Here is a 27,872-nt window from a genome sequence, read left to right as displayed (position 1 = left end):
GTGCCTTAGCAAAATTTCCCCATAATCTTGATATACTGTCATCCGATTTCTACTATGATTCTATAATGTAAACAAACATGAAATATTCATTAAACCATATTTACAGCAGAACTTGTCTGCAAGGAGTCCACACATGAAGATCTGGGTTAGAATTGGTCTTCAGCAACCCATACATGGGTTGCAACTAAGGGTCAGGCTTACTGACTTGGTTGACACGTCATTCTATCCCAATTGCGTAGATTGATGCTCATGCTGTTGATCACTGGATTGTATAGATGGAATACTGCTGAGTGCTGCGTTAAACAAACGTAGTCCCTGAAGATAATACACAGATATAATACTACTCACTCCAATACTTAAAACATTTTAATTCTGATTTAAATGTACACATAATTAAATCTCACATCATGTTACATAACCCAGTGTACTGTAGTTGTCAGTGTGAGATCCCACCAGACTGTCCAGATACATCACTCAACACCTGTATCCTACATCATGGAGCACTCCTGGATTCAGCCCAACATGCTATGCTATATAACTACAGCCATTCCAGACTACAACAGAAACAAGCACCTGCAACAGCAGCCACATGTCGGCTTTCGTGCTGCCAGGTAAGACACAGGCTATAATTCATGCATAACTCTTAAATGCACTTTTCTGAGTATTCAAGCTTTGATGGTAAGTCGTTTACATATAGAGAGGGATGTCAATACAGTCTCATTAAATTAAATTCAATCCCCTTCAAAAGAAAGATAAGTGATATGATTATGGTTTACTCTTCCTTCATCCCTTTGCGATATCACTGCAGGGGACACCAGAAATGGGCTTCACACAGTGTAACTATGTAGGGAATCGCGGTCCATGTCTGAGAGTTACGGAGACCTTGGTAGTAACGATGAGGCCCACATCTTTAGTGAGTGAGTGAGTATGGTTTTATGCCACTTTTAGCAATATTCCAGCAGTATCACGTCGGGGACACCAGAAATGGGCTTCACACATAGCACCCATGTAGGGAATCGAACCTGGGTCTTCGGCGTGACGAGCTAACACTTTAACCACAAAGATCTGATTTTAATGAGACTGGTTGACATTATTGTAGATAGTATCAGTAATACGTAGTTTACTTTAACTATTAGTAGGATGTAGACAATGAAAGCAATACTTCACACGAGAGGGGTACATCAGGATTGCTATCAAAAGTAGTCTCAGTATACAATGTTATCTGCGAACTGGTGCCGCCCTGTTGCGTCGAGTATTGAAGCTTCACTGGGACAATGTAGATTTCTTAGGTCAGCAAGACCATGAAAATAAAGATGTCTATCCATACTTGGCACATAACTGTACGACAAATCACTGGGAAAGAAGAAAGAAAGCCCACAAAAAGTTGCATAATTTCCTTCAGACTTTTATATGCAGCAAAATAGTCCGGGAAATCATATTGTATACACCAGATTCAAACAGGTTGTTAGTAACAAGCATATAGAGGACATAAAGCAATAACAAACAACATTAACAAGGCGTACCTCTACCCCAGTGGAGTGCTCCATCCATTGTATCTATACCTCAGTAACGAAAACATCTCGGACAACCACAGCAGGCTCCAGATAGTGGTGGATGCCGACAGTGAGGTCTAATACATTCTTAATACATTCTAATACATTCTTGCATTAATCCCAGTGACATACACAGCCATCACAGCTTACTGGTGTACCGAATTAGTCAAGCTGAGTTATATAATGACCACAGATCTGTAGTATTATCTGTGAGTCTTTAAGTCACTGGGTGTCATAACCCTTGTCATGTGTAACCTCAACTCTCTCAGTTAGGCAAACAGTTGCTACTGTACATGTGTAATCTCAACTCTCTCAGTTAGGCAAACAGTTGCTACTGTACATGGCATCACAATTTTACCCAGAATGTGGTCCTGCTAATGATTAAAAATAAATAAACTAACATTTTCTACTGCCTAACTGGTATTCCCTGTTATTAAATGCACTGATCTCAAGGTAAAGCATCCAACCACTTTTTGAGCCAGCTGGTTTCTCTTCGATTTAGCACTTAGACAATTTGTTCAGATCTCTACGTCTGTGTTGTGCTATAACAGCATGTTCTCCGGGCGTTCCAGCAGCTTCCGAAACTCCGCCAACCACTGTGCTCCCACAGCTCCGTCTACGACACGATGGTCACAGCTTAAAGTCACAGACATCATGTTTGCTGATCGGTACCTGAAATTCATCACAAAAAAAGAACAAATTAATTCTATTTCACATTATTAACCATCATAGTGATCTCAGGTCTCTGACCTGAAGCAGACATAACTAAGTCTATTGTTTCTTATATACCTCGTTTTCAACATTCTGTATGTGATGATCCATGAAGTAAATGCCTAGCATATAATTTGAACCACATTTTCTTCCATATTTTTCTGACAATATACTTGAAAATATGTTTGAGAGTTCAGTGCCATATGAAAGAAGAATGGACCTTGTAATGTATTCAGTGTTTCAGAAAGTTTATCACTGAAACTACCAATATTGCACAAAGGGACTCAGTGGAAAAAAGTCAGAACTTACCCCATGTCTGAGTTTTCATCCACAATCAATCTTTTTGTCAGCTCCACCAACAGCTAATATACAAGCCTGAAATGACATATACACGTCGCATTTAACGTTCCATCACTTCACACGTATCAATTATTATTAATAGGCCACTGCCCATGAACTGACATATCTGTACAGATATCATGAAGTCATCATGTTTGATCATTTCCATTGAAGTACAACACTGATCAAGGTCACAAGTTTTGTTTTGTTACACAATCATTTCACTGGAAATATTTGCTATATGTAGGGGAGAATGGGAAAAGATGACTACTGCAAGATAATTGATATATTTATCTTGTGAATCTCCAAAGGACTGAGCATATGATGCTGTGACAGACCACTTATGTGACAGACACATAAGTATGACCTGTGTCATACACCTGTGTGACATACAACACCTGTGACATACCTGTGGAGGGTTGATGACAGCAGAAAAGTGTTTAATGCCGAACATGCCTAAGTTTGATATTGTGAAAGTACCGCCCTGCAATGGAAGAAATTAACCTTCAGTTATGCAACACATGACAACTAATGATTTATATAACATAGAAAACCTATCACCAGTTGATTATTTCACAAAGAAGGAAAAAGAGATACACAAAAAGTTGCAAACTCACCACTATTCTTTGTAATTTTACATGAACAGAATACCTACAGCAACCTTGAATAATTAATCTTGTATCAGAGAGCAAAATGTGCCAGTAAGGTACAAAGATTTATCTCCCTTATCCATGTCAATCAAAATGTTGGTAAGGCCAGACCAATTATATTTCTTGTTCTATGGATCGCCTGTCGTATTTTTTCAAGGACAAGAAAAGAAAAAAAATAATTAAATTTCCCCGCTCAAAAAATCAAATCCTAATGCCAAAAATGTAAACATACAAGAAATGTTATTTTTAGATTGTTTCTTCGCCCCATATACACTTCATAAATTGACTAAAGTAACATACTTTGAATATTTAGAAGGAATATTAGTTTGACTGGTGATTTTATTTTATTGTTTTTTCCCTCCTGCCTTTAGGTTTTCTGAGGACAAAAATCTGTAAAACAAGAAATAAAACTGGTCTGGCCTAAGGAGGCAAATTAAACAGCTGAGCAAGATAAAGATTGTAGAATGCTGGCTGTAAAGATGAATCATACGTTCACGAGAGAATACGTTTGACATCAATACATTACAATCAAACATGTGATTTCCTGAATCACATAAGCTGAGTCTTTCCATTTCGAAAACATGTGGATGTGTCTCAATATTTATACAAACATTCCACATCTGCATAACAATGCAAAAAAAACATGTGAGATATGAGAGACTGTTGTCTGGGGCAATGTCTACAAATTGATCTTGTCACCAAATTTGTCATAAGTCTGTGTCGGAATATAGTAGTTTTAAACATCCTAACACTAAGGTCACTCCTTGAAATGGTCAACTGGCTACTATGCGACTGTATACCTGAAACTCCTGTGGCTGAAGCCGTCCCTCCCTCGCCTTAGCTGCTAATACGGCCACATCCTGACAAATCTGTGATAAACCCTGCAATAACATCAACACTCATGTGACACTCTGCAACAACAAATAGTACATGACACTGGAACACAAGGAAAGTACTACATATATATTTAACATTTCGCTAAAGCTGACTAGTAGATCAGAAACTGAATGTCCCTTAAAGAGTATAGAGTGCATACTTGTTCACGCATGATTTATACGAGTTCTGAAACAATGAATGACTTCTGCATATGAACTCTCACCTTGACATCAGCTCTAAACACTATTGGTGTTATCAAGCCATTGTCTGTTGCTACTGCTATGTTCACATCAACCGAATTGTATCTGAAATGGCAGAAATTCAGTTTTTTGTCAACAAAAATACTCAAAACATGCAATCAAATTACTCATGCTGTCAGGATCCTGTCTTCAATAAATGTACTGAAATTACAATGCCAAAGGTCAAGTAAAAATCCTATGACCTTAAATTTCTTTTCCACATATCAAGATACTTCAGAATCCCTGATAAGATATTTTACAAGTAGGATAACACTGTGAGGGAAGGGTTTCACTATCAGTGAGATAACACTGTTATATCCCTAGCATCCTGTGAGGGAAGGGTTTTACTATCAGCAGGATAACACTGTCATATCACCAGCATCCTGTGAGGGAGGGTTTCACTATCAGTGAGATAACACTGTTATATCCCCAGCATCCTGTGAGGGAAGGGTTTTACTATATCAGCAGGATAACACTGTCATATCACCAGCATCCTGTGAGGGAGGGTTTCACTATCAGTGAGATAACACTGTTATATCCCCAGCATCCTGTGAGGGAAGGGTTTTACTATATCAGCAGGATAACACTGTCATATCACCAGCATCCTGTGAGGGAGGGTTTCACTATCAGTGAGATAACACTGTTATATCCCCAGCATCCTGTGAGGGAGGGTTTCACTATCAGTGAGATAACACTGTCATATCACCAGCATCCTGTGAGGGAGGAGTTTCACTATCAGTGAGATAACACTGTTATATCCCTAGCATCCTGTGAGGGAAGGGTTTTACTATCAGTGAGATAACACTGTCATATCACCAGCATCCTGTGAGGGAGGGTTTCACTATCAGTGAGATAACACTGTTATATCCCCAGCATCCTGTGAGGGAAGGGTTTTACTATCAGTGAGATAACACTGTTATATCCCCAGCATCCTGTGAGGGAAGGGTTTTACTATATCAGCAGGATAACACTGTCATATCACCAGCATCCTGTGAGGGAGGAGTTTCACTATCAGTGAGATAACACTGTTATATCCCCAGCATCCTGTGAGGGAAGGGTTTTACTATATCAGCAGGATAACACTGTCATATCACCAGCATCCTGTGAGGGAGGGTTTCACTATCAGTGAATAACACTGTTATATGACAAGTTTCTATATTGACTTACTGCCTAATGAAAGTGTCTTGCCATGAAGAGTTGGCCTCAGGAACCTTCTGACAAGCAAGAGCTGAAGCTTTGATGATAAAGTCATTCACGGACAGTTTCACATTCTGCTTCGCAAGAGATTCGTTGAAATCTCTGCGTAAACTGAAATAACAAACATACATGGTCAACTACTGGATCGATACAAATGTTGTTTCAACACATTCAAAACATATATTTCCTAAACTTATCAGTTGTAGTCAGTTATGTTAGAAAACAAGATATCACATGTTGAGGGACATGGGAAAGCATTAATACCTCTGTTCAAGAGTATCATGTGTAACTAAATGGAGATTTGAACATTTGAGTTTTTATAGTTTTGCATAGGCCACTGATAATCAAATTGTATTTTGGACTGGCATCAAAATTAAAATATTAAGACAATTTGGAAAGCTTGCAGTTTTCTAACAAACACACAGGTGCCATTTATTATTATTTAAGAGTAGAGTTAAAGTTGAGAAGTATCTGTTCAGGTGAGCTTCAACTCAAATCCCTCCACTTTGGGACTGGAATGAACTGCCACACAACAGGACTACAGCTGGCCATTGTCAAAAAGAAGGGAAGTAACTACGCATATGAATTTGTATTTCCTTCTTGTAAGCTCTCACTACAGACACAGAAACGTGAATATATACTTTCCATCAAACTTTTAGACTCACTAAAACACTCACTATATGTTATGTTTATATATATGGTTACATCGAAGATAGATTCCCCACACTCTTAGGGGAACCAACTGCAAACCTTATGCAGATGAATTGTACAAGGATCATGAATTGAATTGCTGAAAGCAAGTGCAAATATCGTGCATGTGAACAGCTGCATTTTGGTGTAAAGTTATGTTAAGAATTCGCCAATTTTCACTGCTTTTTATCATTTATTGAACCCATAACAACAATCTTTTCAACGTTACGAATTTGTTTTACAATACATCAGTTCATGTGTAAACAGTACCTTCAAACAGTATGGTATATTTTGCAAAATGTAATTTTTATGGTGAAATTGATATTTTATACTTATCCTGACTCATGCTATATGCTTATGTAGTTTAGACTGACTGACTGAGTTTAGTTTTACGCTGCTTTTAGCAATATTCCAGCAATATCACGGCGGGGGACACCAGAAATGGGCTTAACACATTGTGCCCATGTGGGATGTAGTTTTGAGCAGTTGCCGGTAGTAAGTAACTATATTTACACTAGTGAGTCTAAACTTTTGATGGGAAGTATATAATGATGATTGTGTCCTTTAAGAGAATATTCAAAATTAAAATCAGTGTATTTTGTATAAAGCTTGTACTACACAACATACTATCAGTATTCTTAACCACAGCAGAGATTCCCTACCTGAGCACTCGGTCAACATTGACATCTATTGTGAGATAGTAGTGAGGGATGGTCTGCTTCGATTGGGTCAATCTCTTTGCAATAACCTGAAATTTATAAAATATACAAAAGTTCCATCAAACTTCAGCAACCATCCAAAATATATCAATGTCAATATATCTATAGCTGTGACAGTCTTCACTGTGTTTCGACATAATCCCAGTACAGAAAGACACATAATAAAACAGAAAAAAGACCTATCACAAAATTAGTTTCCTTGTGTCAAGATACTAGTTTCCATTTGTCCATTTTATTGTTTTGACAAGGTGTTGTCACTTTTAACTATTACTTAACAACACTGAATATTTAACAGGCTAAGTGGTAGACTATCTTCCTCCAAAATGTCTCATCTAAAGACCATGTCAAATCACAAACCAATCATTTTCACGAACCTCCTAAAATACAACATAACTTGTAATATTACAGGTAACAATTTAAATCCACACAGAATTTAGAATATAAAATCTGGATCCCTGCCACACCCCTCCTTCAATATTAAATCATGATGGATCCACCATCTCTGCTACCATACCTGTCTGACATTGGAGAGTGGGATGTCTGTAAAGGTAGCCCCGGGAACTGCTGGGACCGCCAAGGGTGCAGCACTTGGAGTGAAGGACACCACATCCTGGGCTCGGACCTGACCCTCTGGGCCACTACCACTGACCATCTACAAAATTACCCCACATAATCACCACTTCTTATGGTACTACGGCAAGATTATTAGAACAGCCAACAAGACTTGTTTTCTATGAGAGAGTGAGTGAGTGAGTGAGTATGGTTTTATGCCAGCTTTTAGCAATATTCCAGCAGTATTACGGCAGGGGACACCAGAAATGGGCTTCACACATTGTGCCCATGTGGGGAATTGAACCCAGGTCTTCGGCATGACGAGCGAACGCTTTAACCACTAGGCTACCCCACCGCCCCTATGGGCCGTGAGGTGAAATTGGGTTTAACGTCGTGCTGGAGATTATGTCGCTCATATGACAACGTGCATGCGTGTGTATGTGTATATGCGGCTGTTTGTACTAGCTCAGACTGAAGCTGGTTTTATAGTGCTAGCCCACTGAGATACCATGCCGCAGTGAAGCATGAATACCCCCACTCAGACATTATACTGACTCCAAGCCGACCAGTCCTTGTTGTACCCATAAATGCCGAACGCCAGATAGGGACCAACAAGTACCATATTTTAACGTCTTTTGGCATGATATGGTCGGGGATCAAACCTGCGACCTTCCGCTCTGCGGGCGGACGCTCTAACCACTACAACCGCCCCTATGAGTGAGTGAGTGAGTGAGTGAGAATATTTCGCTCATATGACGAAGTGCATGTGTGTGTATGTGTGGCTGCATGTACTAGCCCAGACTTCAGCTGGTTTTATAGTGCTAGCCCACTAAGATACCATGCCTGAACTTTAAGTTAAGTTAAGCATGAATACCCCACTCAGAGACATTATAGTTTATACTGATTCCGAGACAACCAGTCCTTGTTGTACCCATTAATGCCGAACGCCAGGCAGGGACCAACAAGTACCATATCTTAACATCTTTTGGTATGACGCGCGAGTGAGAGTTTAGTTTTACGCCACTTTCAGTGATATTCCAGCGGTATCACGGCGGGGGACACAAGAAAAGGGGCTTCACACATTGTGCCCATGTGGGGGGGAATCAAAGGCTGTAACCACTGGGCTAACCCGTGGCCCATTTTTTCCTAATGAAGTTAATACATGCAAATTAGTTGTACAACTTTTCCAACAAACCTATTATTTAATAAAGTTATCACATATCTTATAGTTGCAATGTAACTTTGAATAAATGTGAACATAGAGCAATTTACTTTGTAAACAGTGAATTCTGAAACGCCTATGGTAATATTGCTGAGCGCAGCTTTTAACAACAAACATTGTGACAGTCTACTCACACCAAGATTCACCCCCTTCTCGGCTGCTAGCGTCTTGGCATAAGGGCTTGCAAATACTCTACCCCCCGGGCTAGGGACGGCTGCTGGGGCGGCAGCAGCAGCTACAGGGGCAGGAGCTACTGGAGGTGGAGGGGCTGCTGCCACAGGTGTAGGTGCTGGTGGAGCTGCAGCTGCTGGGGGTGGGGCAGCCTTGGCTCCTCCTGTAGGCTGGTCATCGCCAGGCTGGGGGGTGTAGTCTTTGAATGCTGCTACATCAGATTCTTCATTCACAATGATACACACCAACTGAAAAAAGTACCAAAACCAGCAAGATTAGCACAAGTTGAAAATTGATGCATAAATTATGTGCTTTTAAATTTTGCCAAAAGGGTCATTATATAAAGCAAATTCAAAATGCTGCACTGAACACATGTATTATATGTTAACAGTAAAAGAATTACTTAACTGACAGACACACTGAACTCAAATTATTAACATTTCCAGGGTTCGAAATACCCCATATATTAGTGTGCCATGGCACGGTAATTATTGAAATGGCACGGCTAAAAAATGTTCTCGGTCCCCTTTTGACACGCCTGAGTTTTCAGAGACATAACTCACATTTAGTCATTTAATCCCCAAAACAATTTTTTTTTTCCAAATTAAATAATACCATACAGATTTGACTGCTCATAAACCTATTTCTTTATTTAACAATAAATTTCAAATGATCATCATCATTGTCATTTATTCTAAAAACATGTGGGCATACTCAATTTCTGAAAGGCACACCTAAAATATTTGTCTGGTGCCCTAAGGCACACTTAGAAAAAAAAAGTATTTCTATCCCTGATTTCTAAACTGTAAGGATTTATAGAATATAGTGATCATAAGGCAAAAAACTGACGAGAAGACAAGGGAGGCAAGTTTCTTGAGAAAATTAGCTCATCACTCAACAAGTAAATTTTCAAAACCTGATGCACCAGCCCACCTATAAATGTTACACTGCCATGGACTTAAATGCCATTTATACAGCAGATGTCCTTGACTCTTTATAACACAGAAACATGGCACCAGAGTCACTGCACCTCCTTCCCTCCTGAATAACAACAGTAGCTATTTTCCTGAAGTACAGTGAAGCCTCGTTAATCCGGACGGTTATTTTCTCAGTAAATTCGTCCGGATTGCTAATAGTCCGGACTACTGAATCTAGACCCAAGTTGCTTCCCAAACTATTACAAAACGACACGAATCTGGATAAAACAAATACTGTAAACGTGTATATATTTCAGCAAGCAGGTTTTATTTTCGCTTTTAAAATACAAAACATTTTAGCGTGAAAATTTATAGACCGCGAATAAACCTGTCATTCATTCAGTCTAGCCACGCTTCCCCTGAGTTTGAAGACAGAAATCTACGGAATCTTAAAATGACGACTGATAGTAGCATAAAGAATCATACTTAACATCATGAAGCTTAACTAGTAAGCATTTAATGCAAAGCTTAATTCATCACATCAATAATTTTACCGAAAGTGACATCTGCATGTTTATCCGGCGTGTCTGATCACGCCCTACCTCAGCACAGGTGAGGTAATGTCTAACAAGCCGATCTATTGTAGTATGCCTTGAATGTCCGAATTATTCCTGCATCCATCGGGTTGAATATGAGACGTGGTATTTGGTCACATTTCGCAAAGTTAGCGAAGCACACTTGTGACTTGCAGCATTGTCGTGAAAAGCAAAATCACTTTAAGTCCACGTGACCGCATCTGTCTGTCAAAGTACATTAACCAATCACAAAACAGCTCACTTGTGATCGACGCTTTGTATTGTGGTGTCAATCAAAGTGTAAATGTACAGTATCTTCAGTCGGGAGCTTTTAATGTCTAATTAAAACAACAACCCAGTTGGCCAGTTAATTAAGTAAACGTCGCGGGAGGTGTTGTTACGGTTTGTGAACACGACTTACAGCGTCCGGACTGTGAAGCAATTTACTGTTTATTTTACTGATTGGTGACAGCTACTTATCATCCGGTTCCGAAACCGATTTCCGGATTATCGAGGCAAATTATATAGGCATAGATTGGTAACAAGCTGAAATCGCCGGAGGCGAGACATCCGGATTATCGGAGTCCGACTAACGGGGCTATTTTCCTGAAGTAGTTGTATACTGTAAAATGACTAATCATTTCTATGTGATTAAAAATTATCATCTCCTTAAAACAGACCTTCCCAATAGGCACATCTTTTGAGCCAGCAGGGATAAGGATCTTTGCAAGGTAACCCTCCTCAACTGACTCGAATCCCATCGTGGCCTTGTCAGTCTCGATCTCAGCCAGGAGGTCCCCATCAGACACCTTGTCCCCCTCCTTCTTCTGCCAGTTGATGATGGTCCCAGTCTCCATGGTGGGGGACAGGGCAGGCAACACTATCTTGTAACAGTCTGGCAGATCTGGGGCAACACACACAGATGCCATTAAGCATGACATGTATGAAGAAAGGAAACAAACTGAGTGCTGAACAGATGACAGGTTGTTGGATGTGGCAATAGTTTAACCTATATGAATGTGGCCTGTGAATAATAGGGACTGGATAAAAAATATCAGCTATATTATGAGTAATAACAATTGCAATGAATCAGCAAGACTGACAATCCATTAAGTTGACTAATATGACCAACAAGTTGTAGAGGAACTATTCTAACCTGGATATACTCACAAGTTTGCTCTCATGTAAATTATGCATATACATTTTACCTGAACTGTAGAGACGACGGGACTGCCATGACCTCAAGGTGCTTCGATGACCTACAGATTTCAATGTAGTGGACCTAGAAAGGGAAACATACTTATTAGGTTTTATGTAAAACAGCTTTTCTTCTGTTGCAAATTAAAAATTATAAGCCAGAAAATATACAAATCAAATGAAAGCTTTTTTCAGTCACTGCAGTATAATATCAGTGGTCAACTGATAACAGTCTCATGATCTAAAATCTGTGATGGATTCAAATATGCCAGTGAAGATGAAACATGTTGTTATGTATATGACAGTTTTACTGTCCACACAACTGACAATAAATCTGACATAAATGGAACAGACAAAAAGGATCCCATGCTGTTGATAAGTTAACCTTGAGCATATATAACAAGACAGTTCATCACATCATGATACTCCATTATTCAACACATTCAAGGGTATTACATCATGAAGCAAGAGTATCAATCAAGATTTCAATCACTCCACAGATTACAACCAAGGAGTTCAATGACAAGAGATACATTGAAAAGTATGTTTGCGCTATATCAAGTATCTTCCAGCTTTATGCCCAATATGACTGAAAAGGGCAGGTTACAAACGTCACATGTCGTATTTTTCTAGAACCGAGATGTTAAACACTTTGTCGCATCTTGGATCGTGAAAATTAACTTCGGAGTGAGTGAGTGAGTTGGGTTTTACGCCGCTTTCCGCAATATTCCAGCATTATAACGGCGTGGGGACACTAGTAGAGAGGCTCTCGGCTAGGGGGACACCAAATTAACTTCGGTTCAGTGGTACATTCACTACATTCAATATGTAATCCATACACCTCCTTACTACCTCGTACGCGATATCGTTATGAAGCAGTGTGGAACCATATCATATCGTGCATATAACATTTGTCATAGGGCCATAAAGCAATTACAATATTGATTAACGTAGATATTGTTGTGAACTGACAGTTGACACTGGCATGTGCATGCACAAAACTCGTGCATGTTGATTCTGTATACCTGGCAAAGTGCTGGTGTGCGAGTTTTGTACATATACATCTTATCGGTAATGTGCGCAATCTCCCGACTGCTGACTGTCGCAAAATGCCACGGACCACGACAGTCGAACGAAACATAATGTTGGAGCAATCGGCTCCTCTGCCGGCAAGGTCAGTGATAAATGCTGATAGAAAATAATGCTTTCGTGTCGACTATCTCCAATACTACTGACTGAGAAACCCTTAACTGTTAAACATTTACACCGCATTACCAAATATGTGAAATATCTACTTATACCATGATATTAATTTATAAAAATCCTGTCTCTTCCCCCAAAAAAACTGTCCAGGACAAATAGAATAGAAATATTGACACAGTGAAGCGAAATTTTATCACAATTATAATATGGCACAATGAAGCGAAATTTTATCACAATTATAATATTGGGTCCATAGTCACGGGAGCAAAGACAGGTCTATGTTTCTAAATATAATGTGTGAGGTTTGTTTTAATGATATTCTGGGTCCGGAAAAATTATTTAATTATGATGGTATCCTCCCAAAACTTCGACATCCCTAAACTTCCACAGCTTATAACAACATTTCTGGATGACTGCACACACTTTAGCATACTGATTACCTCGGTTATCTCCCAATTGACACACCCATTGTTGTGATTAAATGATAAATGATTTCTCTTCTCAAAATTGATTTTACTATCAATTACTATCGAATATAAAAACAGGTTTGTCACTGAGAGGTTTTGATTGTGTTTATTGATAGAAAAGACCCCTCCCAATAATAGCATATGTACAACAGGAGTTAACTGAGAAAACGTTTTGTTGGAGAGATATAGATATGTACATATTTGAAAACATTCTGATTTGCAGTAAATGAGACACCTGCATTGCCATGTAAGATACGATTAATACCAATCACTGTTCTAATTTTAACAATATTTTCTAAAGATTGTAACAGTTTATGTCTTTGACTAGTATACAATGGACATTCAAAGAAGTAATGAAAAACATTCTCACATCCATGGCCACATTCAATATGATGATGCCGACTCCCGTTAGACTAGAAGGTTAAACCGAAATGTTTATGAAAATAAACTGTTTGTATATTACAGCAATAAAAATTCAAATTACTGTTTCTTCGTCCTTCTTTCAAAATGAATAATATAGCTTCAGTTTGTTCCTGTGTTTTTATTTGGACTATTCCGTAATAATGTGTAGGTAACAGGTAGTAGATAATCTGTTCACTGAACCGTAAATGTTGTTGTTTTAACTGGCTGCGAACTGGCTGTCTGCGTAATGGGAGGACACCATTACCTCAGTCTGTAATGGTTTAATCCATTTATCAGTAATGAATACAAACAATCACTTAGTAATATATTATATATTTTATTAAGGCAGGGTTATTAACAAAAATACATATCTTTTGAAGAGTCTGACGTAGGAGAACACGACTGTGATAGCGCTGTTACGGATGTGACATTACATCCTGTCACAGTGTCACTGCCGTAACATGCAGTCTTTATCTGTTTGTTTACATGACAGGGAGATCCATAAGTAAATCATTAGCCTATTACACATTCTTTAAATATTCTCAAATATCTGACTGACAAATTTCATTAAATTATATTTTAAAGTAAACATATAAAACTGGCTATTATTAACAATGTCACTACCGTTATTGTGTCACTACCATAACAATTAATGCTAATCTATGTCCATACCATAACATCATCAATTTCCTTTTTTAATTATATTCTAAACTGTGTATACATTCATGTGGGAGTAGAGGGGATGGGACAAAATGTGGTACAGATCTAACACTAATGTGGAAGGTCCTGTACTGGGGGATCGTCTAAGCAGTTAAATATCCTATAAGTAGACTAAAGCTTAAGTCTCTGAATTCATATTCATTTAATAGAAACAAATAAATATTTATGAAAAGGAACCCCATTGTGCTGGTGATCCTGAACCTGAGGGAATCTAGACTTGCTTCACTTAGTGCATTGGCTGGCAGATAGGGCTGGGAAGAGGGGAAATAATGTTGTTCAGGGCCTGTAAGACAGGCCATCATACAGTATTCATCAACCTATATGGAAGATCAGCTTCTTAAATATATCAAAGATGAAGGCTCACGCCGTATTCAAAATTTGAATATATATTTTCATCGGAAAGGGTGGATGGTGGTAGCAAAAACACTAAGCTTTCGTTTAATTAAATCAATGAAAAACTAAAATCGTAGATAAGATAAGTACATATAAAGTAGCACTGTCTTCCACATAACATTTGTTGTGGTGATATGCCATTTTTCTCTCATGCAAGAGCGAATAATGTCGACATGAAAAGGCAGAATTTTATTGAAAAAAAATTAATTCCTAAGATTTGCTATGTACCTGAACTTGAAAGATATCCTCTGGGCACAGCAGTAAAACATTGTAAATTACTGGTACAATAGTGATACTCGGATTAAATTCTCCATATATTTATCTTATATTCTTCCAAAATCACATCCGGCAGTTCTTGAACACCAATGGTTTGCACATGCAGGACACAGGCTGGCTCGTGTCGTTGTTTAGAATATATCTTAGTTTCTCTGTGCTACAGGGACGGTGGGAAAGCCTAGTGGTTATAGCGTTGGCTCGTCACGCCAGCTCAATTCCCCACACGAGTACACTGTGTCACACCCATGTCTGGTGTCCTCGGTCGTGATAGTTCTTGAATATTGCTATTATCGGGTGCAAAACCCGACTCACTCACTAACTCTCGATGCTCCAAGGGCGGTGGAGTAATTAAAGTGTTGGCTCGTAACACTGAAGATGGGGCTTGATTTCCACATGGATACACGTGACACACATTTCTGGTGTACCCTGTCGTGGTATAAAGGGATATAAAACCATAATCACTCAAATCATAAACAAAACACATATCTAAAACCTTGCCAAATATGAGGTGAGGTGAGGTGAAATGGGTTTTTTTTAAAGAACCCGCGACCTTCCGTTCTCCGGGCGGACGCTCTAACCACTACACCACGGCCAAATATGAATATCGAGGTTCCAGTATAAACTCATTTTTTCAAACTTACTCATTCCATTTTGGACTGATCGATGACTGGCAAGAGAACCATCTAAAATATGTTTACCTTAGTCTTTCCCCTAGGATTTTTTAGCAGGGCGCAGCACCCTGCCCTTTTTATTTGGCCGCCTGCCCTTTATATTTGGTGCCTTTCCCTACATTCAATACAAAAATATATATTAACACTTGGTGGTATTAACTTATTGTTGACGTTACGTGAAATAACTGTGCTGTTTGAGCCTTGAAGAATCATATGCAGGAATAACTTAACATAATACTTGGAAATCTGTAATTACCTGCCCCTTTTGAAATCCTGCCCGTTTTGGGAAACACTATATACCTGGAATTCATTCACGCAAGTTTGTACTGGTTTTTAGACGGTTTTGTAGTATATATGTGCTGAGCATTTATTTGCTAGTGCATCATTTACAGTTAAATACGTCTGTGATGTATTTTATGCAGCTGTGCATGTATTAACCAGTAATTGCTTATTATAATAATAGGGGTGGTAGTTTCACACCAGTGAAACATTGTAAATTACTGGTACGATAGTGATAATCGGATTAAATTCTCCATATGTATAGTTCATATTCTCCCAAACTCACATCCTTCAACACAAGGACACAAATGATTTGCACATGCAGGACACAGGCTGGCTTTTGTGTCGTTGTTTAGAATTTATCTTGGTTTCTCTGTGCTACAGGGACGGTGGGTTAGCCTTGTGGTTAAAGCGTTGGCTCGTCACGCCGAAGACCCGGGTTCGATTCACCGCATGGGTACTATTTCTGGTGTCCCCCGCCGTGCTGGAATATTGTTAAAAGCGGCGTAAACCCATACTCACTCACTCGTTATTATAACAATAACAAGTTGAGACCTGTAGCAGATATTACCCTAATGTCCTTCGCGAAAATATAGTGTTATTTTATCTTATGTTCGTTGAATTTGAGTTTTCGACTAAGAAACTGGTAATTTCATAAGCAGGTTACGATTGGTCTGAGAACTGCAGTCTGTTTTCCGATCCCAAGCAACCTCATCCCAACTCCATAATACCTTCTTCTTCCATATGTTTTAGTTGAAAAACATATGTAATTTCCTCTTAAACCCCACAAAAAAACAACCCAAAAATATATTGTTGTGACAGATTTTTTAGATCCCCCTCTTCTCTTTCGCTGTGTCACTGTCATTTTTCTCACTAAATGAGGTAGTTCTCATGAAAACTTTTTGCTAGAAATATTGCTTAGAAACTAATTTTGCTCTCAACACATCCAGCAAAAACATGAAGTAGCCTTCACTTGTGATATGGTGACAGTGATACTGTTTATTTCACATTTTGATGAAATCGCGACACCAAGAATCGCCAGTTTTATAATATGTCTCACCTGGAGACTGCAAAGATATGACATCATGCGTATTACAAATAGTATCAACATCGATGACCTTAGAAAAATGACCTTGATTGAAAAAGTCAGGTCCGCCGCAGATTCGTACAGACATCTACGCACTGCTTAGAGACATTTCCGTCTGCAAAGCATCTATTAACCATTCTCAAGTACTGCACATGCATTTAACATCGATTAAGCGGCATATGGCTGGTAAATTAGATTCTTTTTTAATAGCATCTATCTCTCATGTTCTCGCGAGATCTCGTTGCTATGGAAATCAATTACAAATGGCTGCGCCCATTCAATAACAAAGCAACAACAAAGGATTCAGTTTAGGATCTGCAGTCATGCCAGGAGGTATGTGATGAAGATTTGTTTTTAAGAACCGTTTTAAAACACACTTATTATTGTGCGTTGCCTAATTTACAGTCATACTTCATTCTAATTACAGAAAAGAAAAAAGACAAGAAAAGGGGCGATGATGGACCCGAAGAAAAATTGAAAGGAGTGTACATGTTTGCCAATGGAGATAAATACGGTAAATATTCTTTTTCCCAACGATAAATTGTCACCTTTTGGGGGAAAAGGTTTATTCAGCTGTCAGGTAGTCTGAACAGCTTCATGTAACGGCATGGTACTATATAGCTGTCAAACGCAACACAAAGGGACACTCCAAGTTTTCAGCTATAAAGCTTAAATAACTATTTGGTTGGGGATAAAATGGAAGACTGAGGTCTGTATCTTTTTAGCAAAATATGAGGTTTTTATTCAAGTATGGTTTTCTGTTTGGTGTAATCTGGTTTTACTGATCTTGACACTGAAACTCACCATAACACATTTGTTCTGATGAGCGATTCTTTGGGAAGATCCAGTCAAAAATCGGAAATAAACAAGCAAATTTCCACACTATGTCATCAGTGATAAAATATTGTTGTTCCACTAATGCCTCATTGCTTGTAACAATGGATGATATTAACATTGGATATATTTGCTTCCAAATTACCTGAAAAGTGTTTTTAGCCATCAGGATTATTTACATTAGACAATATGTGCTATGTGGTTGGTGCTGAGCTGCAATGCTGCTATGACGTAACCTCCTTGTTGATAGATGGAGAGTACAGCAAGGCTGAGGCTGGTGCCCTGGAGCGGAATGGGGAGGGCACTCACACAACAACAGAGGGTGTGGTGTATGAAGGACAGTGGGCAGGGGACAAGATGAATGGTCAAGGGAAGTTGACCCATCCATCTGGCAGTGTGTACATTGGCGAAGTTCAACAACAACCAGTTTCATGGAACCGGAAAATATGTCTGGCCCAATGGATCATTTTATGAAGGACAGTTTGTTGAAAACAAGTAAGAAGTCATAATTTGTTGTAACAATTTGTCAAATTGAATGTAAAAAAACATTAGTCTCACATTTTCTGGAAGAGGTCTTCTGGAAGAGACCATGCATAATACTACTATTGACAAGGGTATTTCTGTTATTTGTTGATACATAAATGTATACCCATCAAAAGTTGTAGTAGTATATTTCAAAATGTTTCTGGTATGGATTTGGAGCGGAGACCTTATTTCAGTCACCTATATGTGGCTAAAATGTAAAACATTTCTCTTCAGGATGGAAGGAGACGGAGATTTTACTGATACAGAAAACCAGACATGGACAGGAACATTTCGATATCGTACTGCACCTGGACTCCGTTTTAAGCTGAATATGGAATAAAGTTTTTGTGTACCATCACATGTATAAAGATTTGAAGGTCATTTGAATGTTCTGTGAAACAGTATTAGTTTACTGTTCATCCACAAGGTTTACTCTCCCTCATTTTGTGAATGTAAATATTTCATTGGAATTGTAGATAATGTGTATGAAAAATAAATGTGTATGTTGTTAAATGGTTTTGTTATTGGAAACAAGGATAATATAATGTGCTTCAGTTGCAGTAAACATTTTACCAGATTGAACTTTAAATTTCAAGAATAAGATGTGTTACTTTAGTAATTCTTGTATCATTAATAGACAGAGTAAAATAATTAGAAGCCATTCTCTTCACGTTCTTCAGAACAGGCTTATTAACAGACCAATGGAAAATACATCAAAACATATAAATTAATTTTATTTACATGAGGTTCTACACTAACATGAAAAGAGCCTGCTTGGCACACTTCATTAAAACGAAAAAACAAGGACTGCTCGGCTTGGAGTTAGAGTATCGTTTGTGAGTTGGGCACACATGTTAAACTGCAGTATCTCAGTGAGCTAGCACTAAAAGTACCAAGCATAAGTTCATGCAGCCACAAAAACACATGCATGTTCATCACCACACTCAATAATATGAGTGCAAAGATATTGAATGATATTCAATGGGTCAATGCTTTATAATTAATCAATCAGCGTGTTATCGGTTAATCCTTTGATCGATGTTTATAATGTTGAATATTTACTCCCAGACACAAGAAATGCCAAATGGGAACCTTTGTCGGGTAATCTAAGTGTGTTACCACTAATTATACCTGTTATAAATTCATTAACTGACCATCAAGTGAATGATGACAAATAACATGTGTAGGTTTATACCACCTAACACGAGGTTACAAATCGAGGGAGTATTAATTGCTGTATTGCATGTGAAAACTTATTGGCCGACACTGTTTTGAGAATACAAACAGATTTTTACATGACATGATTAAATATCGAGGTAAAAACAACACAGAAATGGGATCAATTTGGATCAGTCATTATACAAATAGGGCTTAACGGCACAAATCGATTTTGACAGAATCGTCTATGAAAACACAAGTTGTAACTTCGGAAACTAGGCAAAGGAGACTTGAGACAAAATTAAATGACAGTAGATTGTGAGAACATATAGCTTTCATTTTTCCACAACAATTGTCACGATTTCAGGTTTATACAAGCCTGTAAACACGATAATTTACCCCCTAAAATGTAGATGAATTCTGCATCGGCTCTCAAAGCTATTCCTCATATGACGTCACAGAGTAGCAGCTCTGATTGGTTGAAATTTCGTTCGCTCAGTGAGCAATTGTGCACTGTTGTCAAAAGGTCGATTTAAGTCAATTAAAGGTCAGAAATGAGTAGTTTTAATGACGGGGTTTCATTTATAACGATGCCAGTTAGTGATTTATGTATTTGTACCCCTAGGGTTTATGTGACCTTTAAATAACTATTTGGTTGGGGATAAAATGGAAGACTGAGGTCTGTATCTTTTAGCAAAAATATGAGGTTTTATTCAATTATCGTTATTCTGTTAGGTGTGATCTGGTTTTACTGAACTTGACAATGAAACTCACCATAACATTCGTTTTGATGAGTGATCGCTTGTGAAGATCCAGTCAACAATCGGGAATAAACAAGCTAATTTCCACACTATGTCATCAGTGATAAAATATTGTTGTTCCACTAATGCCTCATTGCTTGTAACAATGGATGATATTAACATTGGATATATTTGCTTCCAAATTACCTGAAAAGTGTTTTTAGCCATCAGGGTTATTTACATTAGACAATATGTGCTATGTGGTTGGTGCTGAGCTGCAATGCTGCTATGGCCGTAACCTCCTTGCATTGATAGATGGAAGTACAGCAAGGCTGAGGCTGGTGCCCTGGAGCCGGAATGGGAGGGCACTCACACAATAACAGAGGGTGTGGTGTACTTGAAGGACCAGTGGGCAGGGGACAAGATGAATGGTCAAGGGAAGCTGACCCATCCATCTGGCAGTGTGTACATTGGCGAGTTCAACAACAACCAGTTTCATGGAACCGGAAAATATGTCTGGCCCAATGGATCATTTTATGAAGGACAGTTTGTTGAAAACAAGTAAGAAGTCATAATTTGTTGTAATATTTTCAGTTTGGCAACAATTTGTCAAATTGAATGTAAAAAAACATTAGTCTCACATTTTCTGGAAGAGACCATGCATAATACTACTATTGACAAGGGTATTTCTGTTATTTGTTGATACATAAATGTATACCCATCAAAGTTGTAGTAGTATATTTCAAAATGTTTCTGGTAGTATGGATTTGGGCGAGGAGACCTTATTTCAGTCACCTATATGTGGCTAAAATGTAAAACATTTCTCTTCAAGGGATGGAAGGAGCCGAGGAATTTCCATTGATACAGAAAGCCTTGAACATGGACAGGAACATTTCGATATAAGTGCACTCAGGTTTGGCTTACAGATATGGAATAAAAGTTTATTTGTAATACCATCACATGTATAAAGATTTTACGAGGAGTCATTTTAGATGTTCTGGCAGAAACAGTAGTAGTTTTACTATTCATCCACAAGGTTTACTCTCCCTCATTTTGTAAGATATAAATATTTTCATTGGAATTGTAGATAATGTGTATGAAAATAAATGTGTATGTTTGTTAAATGGTTTGTTAGTGGAAACAAGGATAATATAATGTGCTTCAGTTGCCGTAAACATTTTACCAGATTGGAACTTTAAATTTCAAGAACAAGATGTGTTACTTTGGTAATTCTTGTATCATTAATAGACAGAGTAAAATAATTAGAAGCCATTCTCTTCACGTTCTTCACAACAGTCGATTAACAGACCAATGGAAAATACATCAAAACATATAAAATTAATTTTATTTACATGAGGTTCTACACTAACATGAAAAAGAGCCTGCTTGGCACACTTCATTAAAACGAAAAACAAGGGACTGCTCGGCTAGGAGTTAGGAGTATCGCTTGTGAGTTAGGCACACATGTTAAACTGCAGTATCTCAGTGAGCTAGCACTAAAAGTACCCGCGATAAGTTCATGCAGCCACAAAAACACATGCATGTTCATCACCACACTCCTAATAATATGAGTGCAAAGATATTGAATGATATTCAATGGGTCAATGCTTTAACCAACAAGCTAAACCTGCTACCAAGATGTTAGGTTGTAGAAATATTATTTCAGTATGATTAGACACTTGGCTCCTGTGCATATTCTATCCACTAGATCATGGATCATCATCATGATGAATTATGATATTGTCCCATGAGAGTTCATACCCATGAAGATCCGCTTAGAAATCTAATCTTCAGCAAAATCTAAACTCACTCACCACTTGAGGGTTCAAAAGCGTGAAACAAATACGTGCATTGCAAATTTTCCTCGTATACATTACAAAGCAGGACTTTGTATACAATTATAATCTGCTTTAGTCAATCCCGCTTTGTTGAACATAATCGCGAATGACATGACAAAACAAGTCCGTTGCATTTTCGCTTCAGTCTATTCGCTAAAACACATAATTAGTTTTTATTTACTTTCAACAGTTCACCGATGGCGAGGCATCCGTAGTTACGTTTGTTACATTTATAACTGCTTAAAGTCCTTAAAAATCGGGTGCATGGTAAGAAAACAAACCACAGATCATAAGTTGGTTAAAAATAGGATTCAAACTAATGATGACTAATTCCTGCCACGTGAGTAGGTACATAACTCTTTGAATTACTGTAATCTATACCAGCTGGTCACATTCATACTCAGTCTAGATCAGATTAAATGTGGTTGATAGTATGAGCTTCTCACACACCCTGCTGTTTGATGTGATGATATATGATCAACAAAGTCACTGAGCCAGACACCAGCTTAACTTTATTGCCCTCATATTGGCAGTAGACAGTTGACCACGGCTTTATCTTACGGCCCTCACTGGTGTGTACTGGAATGTTTTTACAGGATAAGGGAAATGTCAGCATTAGTACGATCATGACAGTCCTGAAGACCTGCTTTCGTCCTTCTTTGTTGATAAGTGTCCAAATATAAATGTGTTGTTCTACAGGATCAGTGCATTACTTTGGAGTTATCTCCTGACAGACACAGTTGGCAGACACCCAGTTGGCAGACACTGAGCAAGAAGGTTAGTGGGGTAACACCTCTGGGTATAATGGAACAGTCCACAGTCTAGTGAGTGGAGGGAGGTGGAGGAGGCTGAGGTTAGATTATGGAGAAGCTTGGTTTGGTTAGTGTAAATAAAACTTTGTTGTAAGTAAATGATAATCTGTTTTTCTTCGAGAGTTGTTTTACTATCAATTACTATCGAGATAGAGGTTTGTCACTTTAATGTTTACACAAGAACATGAGTAAAGCCGATTAATGATAATCTGTCTTCTCTCCTCACTTTGTTTTAGTATCAATTGATCTTTGAATGAGGAAAGATCTTAAGAGAGTTTTACATCTGTTTTAAAACAAGGATTAATTAATTAATTTTATCAATAGACTAATTTTAAATTTGACTCAACAAATATATAAAATGGTGAAAATATATATGTTCTATATAAATATGGCTGGAGTGCGAGGAGTGGAGTATCTAATGTCTCACAGAGAGGGGCCCTCAAATTGTTCTGGATGGTTATGTTTACACACCAGAAATAAGGTCAGACAGACCTGCACCCACTGGAGATGCATCGTCAAGAGACCTGCCGCGGGGAGGTGTTCAACTGTCGGAGACTTCATTCGAACACAGATGTAGAGCACAGACACCTGGATTGATGCCATGGACTCCTCCCCAGCCCCTCTGACATTGAGGACTTCAAGAAGGATTACATGAGTGCGTCACATGGGTGAACTATGATGCCCGATTCCCACTGTCACTTTGGAACCATCACAGCACTGTAGGACCAAGGACCAACAACAGCGGAAGGTTTCCACAGTGAAGAACAGATCTCTTACACCGCCACTAGCATATTTCGGCTTTGTGGAAGTAGTGGAGGATCGAGATAGCTGACAGGAAGAGCCAAGCTGAGACAATTCGACTTTGGGGCTGCTCCTCCAAGTCGCCAGCCCAGTCTACAGAGAGATGTCGACAACAGGATCCCGCAAGGGCTCAAAGACACACTGAGTGCGTGGCGAAGCTCTCTTCGAAGTTCCTAGATGCGGTGGCCAACCTCATAAAACTTGGCTAACAAGACATGAACTTTACTGGACTTGCTATAACTAAGCTTTGAATTAGATCTATAAATGCAGAGAAAATATTGCTATGTCAAAGATATATCCTTGGAAAGCTACTGTGCTACTATTATGCATTGTTATTTGAAAATATTATATTCTTGTTATCAAATGATATTAAGATTTTTGGTGTTTTTATTTGGACTATTGATTATAGTAATGTGTAGGTAACAGGTAGTTGCTCATCTGTTCATTGACCGTAAATGTTGTTGTTTAAAGGTGTCTGCAGACTGGCTATCGCGTAATGGGAGGACACCCTTTTATGAGCCATGCATGGCATGCATACAAATTCAGTGTTTCACTGTTTTATCAACCTTGCATAGTTTGGATACACACCTGGAAGAATTTTTTTCTCCAGCTGTAGCTTTTCTATTGCCCAGATCCCTCTGCTCATAGCAACACAACACTGTAGTGGTTGACCACAGAGATGGCAAATTTCATTGAAATTGTCATAAACATTTAGGGCAACTGCTGACTCAAATACTTACAAATACAAAATGTCAGACTTTACAGGACACTGGCACCAATCTGTTGAGCACTGCCTCATTCAACATTATTGCAATTGGGCAAGAAAAAGTCGTTTATGCCTGATTTGTGAGCTAGTGGGCTAAAATCACATAACTTTTTGAGTAGCCTATCATAACAAGTCAGTTCCCTGATCTGTCTCTTTAACTATGTATCATGACACACAGTGTAATTTTCTGTTTCACATTTTAGCAGACATGCTCGGCATACACACAAATTCAATGTTCCACTTCTTGCATGGGATGAGGACAGGATCAGTGCATTACTTTTATGGGTTATCTCCCATTTGACAGACACCCAGTTGGCAGACACCCAGTTGGCAGACACTGAGCAAGAAGGTTAATTAGGGTAACACCTACGGGTATAATGGAACAGTCCACAGTCTAGTGAGTGGAGGAGGTGGAGGAGGCTGAGGTTCGTTATGGAGAAGCTTGGTTTGGTTGAGTGTAAATAAAACTTTGTTGTAAGTAAATGATAATCTGTTTTTTCTTCTCGAAGTTGTTTTTACTATCAATTACTATCGAATAGAGGTTTGTCACTGTGTTTACACAGAACATGGTCACGCCCGATTAATGATAATCTGTCTTCTCTCCTCACTTTGTTTTTAGTATCAATTGATCTTTGAATGAGGAAAGATCTTAAGAGAGTTTTACATCTGTTTTTAAAACAAGGATTAATTAATTAATTTTATCAATAGACTAATTTTAAATTTGACTCAACAAATATATAAAATGGTGAAAAGTATATATGTTCTATATAAATATGGCTGGAGTGCGGAGAGTGGAGTATCTAATGTCACAGAGAGGGGCCCTCAAATTGTTCTGGATGGTTATGTTTACACCAGAAATAAGGTCAGACAGACCTGCACCCACTGGAGATGCATCGTCAAGACCTGCATCGGGAGGTGTTCAACTGTCGGAGACTTCATTCAACACAGACAGAGCACAGACACCTGGATTGATGCCATGGACTCCTCCCCAGCCTCTGACCGCGCATTGAGGACTTCAAGGATTACATGGTCGCCACATGGGTGGACTATGATGCCCGATTCCCACTGTCACTTTGGAACCATCACAACACTGTAGGACCAAGGACCAACAACAACTTGGAAGGTTTCCACAGTCGGAAGAACAGATCTCTTCCACACCGCCACCCCAACATATTTCCGCTTTGTGGAAGTAATTCGAGGATCGAGATGGCTGACAGAGCCAAGCTGAGACAATTCGACTTTGGGGCTGCTCCTCCAAGTCGCAAGCGAAGTCTACAGAGAGATCGACAACAGGATCCTGAGGCTCAAAGACACACTGAGTCGCGTGGCGAAACTCCTCTTCAGTTCCTAGATGCGGTGGCCAACCTCATAAAACTTGGCTAACAAGACATGAACTTTACTGGACTTGCTATAACTAAGCTTTAATTAGATCTATAAATACAGAAAAATATTGCTATGTCAAAGATATATCTACTTGAAGCTACTGTGCTACTATTATGCATTGTTATTTGAAAAATATTATATTCTTGTTATCAAATAAATATTAGATTTTTTTGGTGTTTTTATTTGGACTATTCGATTATAATGTGTAGGTAACAGGTAGTTGCTCATCTGTTCATTGACCCGTAAATGTTGTTGTTTTAAGGTGTCTGCGAACTGGCTGTCTGCGTAATGGGAGGACACCCTTTTATGAGCCATGCATGGCATGCATACAAATTCAGTGTTTCACTGTTTTATCAACCTTGCATAGTTTGGATACACACCTGGAAGAATTTTTTCTCCAGCTGTGGCTTATTGCCCGTATCCCTCTGCTCATAGCAACACAACACTGTAGTGGCCATGTCACTCAGCTCTGTGATAGTTGACACCAGGGGCTCCAGTGACTTTAACACAGGCAAAACATGAACTCTGAATTAACTTTGAATTTCAATGTCATGAACTAAGACAGAACATTACCATGATCATGATGATTACTGTCCTAGTGCAAACATTTTCATTGTCATTTTCAGAGTAAAAATAACTTATTAAAGCTACAAAGTTATGAGGCTGTTTGTCAGAATGGATGCAGACAAGGTAGTCCAAGGATCTTTGACCTGACAAGGCTAAAACTTTCCACAAGCCTTCTTGCATGTTTATGTATTTTAAACATGTTTAAGGTTTCCTGAGGGAAAATAGTGAGTATGATCATGTTCTTTCAATATTCTGCCTTGTAAATGTTTCGGGTTAACTTCTGCTAGATGTTGAAATACAGGAGCAGTTTTATAGATTCTTTCATTTAGTGATCGTACAAAAACACAGAGTAAAGGAAACCTCATTAGAAAATAACCTTTATAAATATAGGTAATTACCTCATCATAATAAATGCAATCTGCAATGATGATGAAATCAATGTGGTCAAACTTTGTTGACCTGTCTTGACCCCATGTAAGACTACATGCCTCTGCTGATCCACTGATGATGTGAGAGTTCTCCTTGATGTTCAATTCCATCAGAGGGACAAACTCAGGCAGATCTGTGATTATCACATCAGCTCTGAAGACAAAAACATTTAGACTGTCTAATGTCTATGACTGGTAGTGGTTCATACTCATGAACATACAAGATTTATCATGCTTATTAAATACATAGATGCTGAAATCCATTTTGTCTCTCTAATAAAAAGGGTAGTTTGAATCTTTTAGCTAAGATTTATATGTATGAACCATTGTAGACACTGTCAACTAAAAATAAAATCCTATATGAAAAGTATTTGATTCAGGAATGCTTTGTTTAGCTCGCTTCCTCAAATTGCCTAAACGTCTTCGTTGACGACATGGTCTTGTGGAAGACCTAATAAAGCGTCCATCAATATTTTACTAGCGCTTCAAAATGATCATTGACCCTTCATACGGTTACCTCCCTTGGTCCCATGACCTGAGACAGTTGATGGTGTTCAGGGTAGCCATAAGGCATGGACTCCTGTCACAGACTGACAGTGCTGTGGTACCTGTATCGTTGAATATTTCAAGTCACACAAACCCATAACTTGCTGCAAATATTCCGACAACTCCAGTCCCCGCACCAAGTTCCACGACTTTCTTTCCCATCCACGATTTGCCACCGTCAAAGTCACTGGTTTCTAAATATTTACTGAGAACGATAGCTGCGTCCCAAACCACACAACCTACATCGCCGATTTCTGACTGGCTTATTTTCACTACCTCGTCGTCATTTCGCTCTAATTCACGTGTGAAAAGTTTATCTAAGGGCGCAGCCATGTTGATTACTGCATCACATACGGTGGTCAACTACT

At 38.6% G+C, this 27,872-nt stretch overlaps 4 protein-coding genes across 4 annotated transcripts; 2 read left to right on the top strand and 2 right to left on the bottom strand.

The window, feature by feature from the left end:
* Positions 1–351: 351 nt before the first annotated feature.
* LOC124281228 (dihydrolipoyllysine-residue acetyltransferase component of pyruvate dehydrogenase complex, mitochondrial-like) lies at positions 352–12,804 on the bottom strand. Its single transcript, XM_046717253.1, is given in 13 exon segments — positions 352–2,225; positions 2,574–2,608; positions 2,610–2,639; positions 3,013–3,087; positions 4,054–4,134; positions 4,353–4,434; positions 5,536–5,676; positions 6,918–7,003; positions 7,489–7,626; positions 8,883–9,167; positions 11,092–11,315; positions 11,620–11,693; positions 12,634–12,804. Coding segments are annotated over 13 exon segments (1,497 nt in total). The 5' UTR covers positions 12,750–12,804; the 3' UTR covers positions 352–2,095.
* Positions 12,805–17,336: 4,532 nt separating this feature from the next.
* LOC124281233 (MORN repeat-containing protein 2-like) lies at positions 17,337–18,978 on the top strand. Its single transcript, XM_046717260.1, is given in 5 exon segments — positions 17,337–17,439; positions 17,534–17,620; positions 18,191–18,348; positions 18,350–18,435; positions 18,700–18,978. Coding segments are annotated over 5 exon segments (447 nt in total). The 5' UTR covers positions 17,337–17,429; the 3' UTR covers positions 18,806–18,978.
* A 246-nt stretch (positions 18,979–19,224) lies between these two features.
* LOC124281240 (phosphatidylinositol 4-phosphate 5-kinase 4-like) lies at positions 19,225–20,928 on the top strand. The gene is made up of 2 exons (XM_046717268.1): positions 19,225–19,301; positions 20,679–20,928. Exons 1-2 carry the CDS (start codon positions 19,225–19,227, stop codon positions 20,926–20,928), a joined length of 327 nt encoding a protein of 108 aa, XP_046573224.1.
* Positions 20,929–26,308: 5,380 nt separating this feature from the next.
* LOC124281226 (protein N-lysine methyltransferase METTL21D-like) lies at positions 26,309–27,863 on the bottom strand. Its single transcript, XM_046717252.1, has 3 exons — positions 27,599–27,863; positions 26,929–27,112; positions 26,309–26,463 (listed from the first exon to the last, which is right to left on the bottom strand). Exons 1-3 carry the CDS (start codon positions 27,835–27,837, stop codon positions 26,317–26,319), a joined length of 570 nt encoding a protein of 189 aa, XP_046573208.1. The 5' UTR covers positions 27,838–27,863; the 3' UTR covers positions 26,309–26,316.
* Positions 27,864–27,872: the final 9 nt, after the last annotated feature.

The sequence above is a fragment of the Haliotis rubra genome, unplaced genomic scaffold, assembly GCF_003918875.1.
Source record: "Haliotis rubra isolate DU_JTF1 unplaced genomic scaffold, ASM391887v1 Scf280, whole genome shotgun sequence".
In the NCBI taxonomy this organism is placed as follows: domain Eukaryota; kingdom Metazoa; phylum Mollusca; class Gastropoda; order Lepetellida; family Haliotidae; genus Haliotis; species Haliotis rubra.
The sequence above is the reverse complement of the archived record's forward strand: the minus strand, read 5'-3'. Positions and strand labels throughout refer to the sequence as shown.

Bases quoted from the DNA above. Each gene is read 5' to 3' on its own strand.
- LOC124281240 (XM_046717268.1), top strand. From the start codon at position 19,225: ATGAAAAGAGCCTGCTTGGCACACTTCATTAAAACGAAAAAACAAGGA. The intron at 19,302-20,678 runs GTGAGTTGGGCA...TTGCATTGATAG, and splicing joins TTGGAGTTAGAGTATCGTTT to ATGGAAGTACAGCAAGGCTG.
- LOC124281226 (XM_046717252.1), bottom strand. From the start codon at position 27,837: ATGGCTGCGCCCTTAGATAAACTTTTCACACGTGAATTAGAGCGAAAT. The intron at 27,113-27,598 runs GTTTGTGTGACT...TTTTGTCTTCAG, and splicing joins ATATTTGCAGCAAGTTATGG to AGCTGATGTGATAATCACAG. The intron at 26,464-26,928 runs GTAATTACCTAT...CCTGTGTTAAAG, and splicing joins ATTGCATTTATTATGATGAG to TCACTGGAGCCCCTGGTGTC.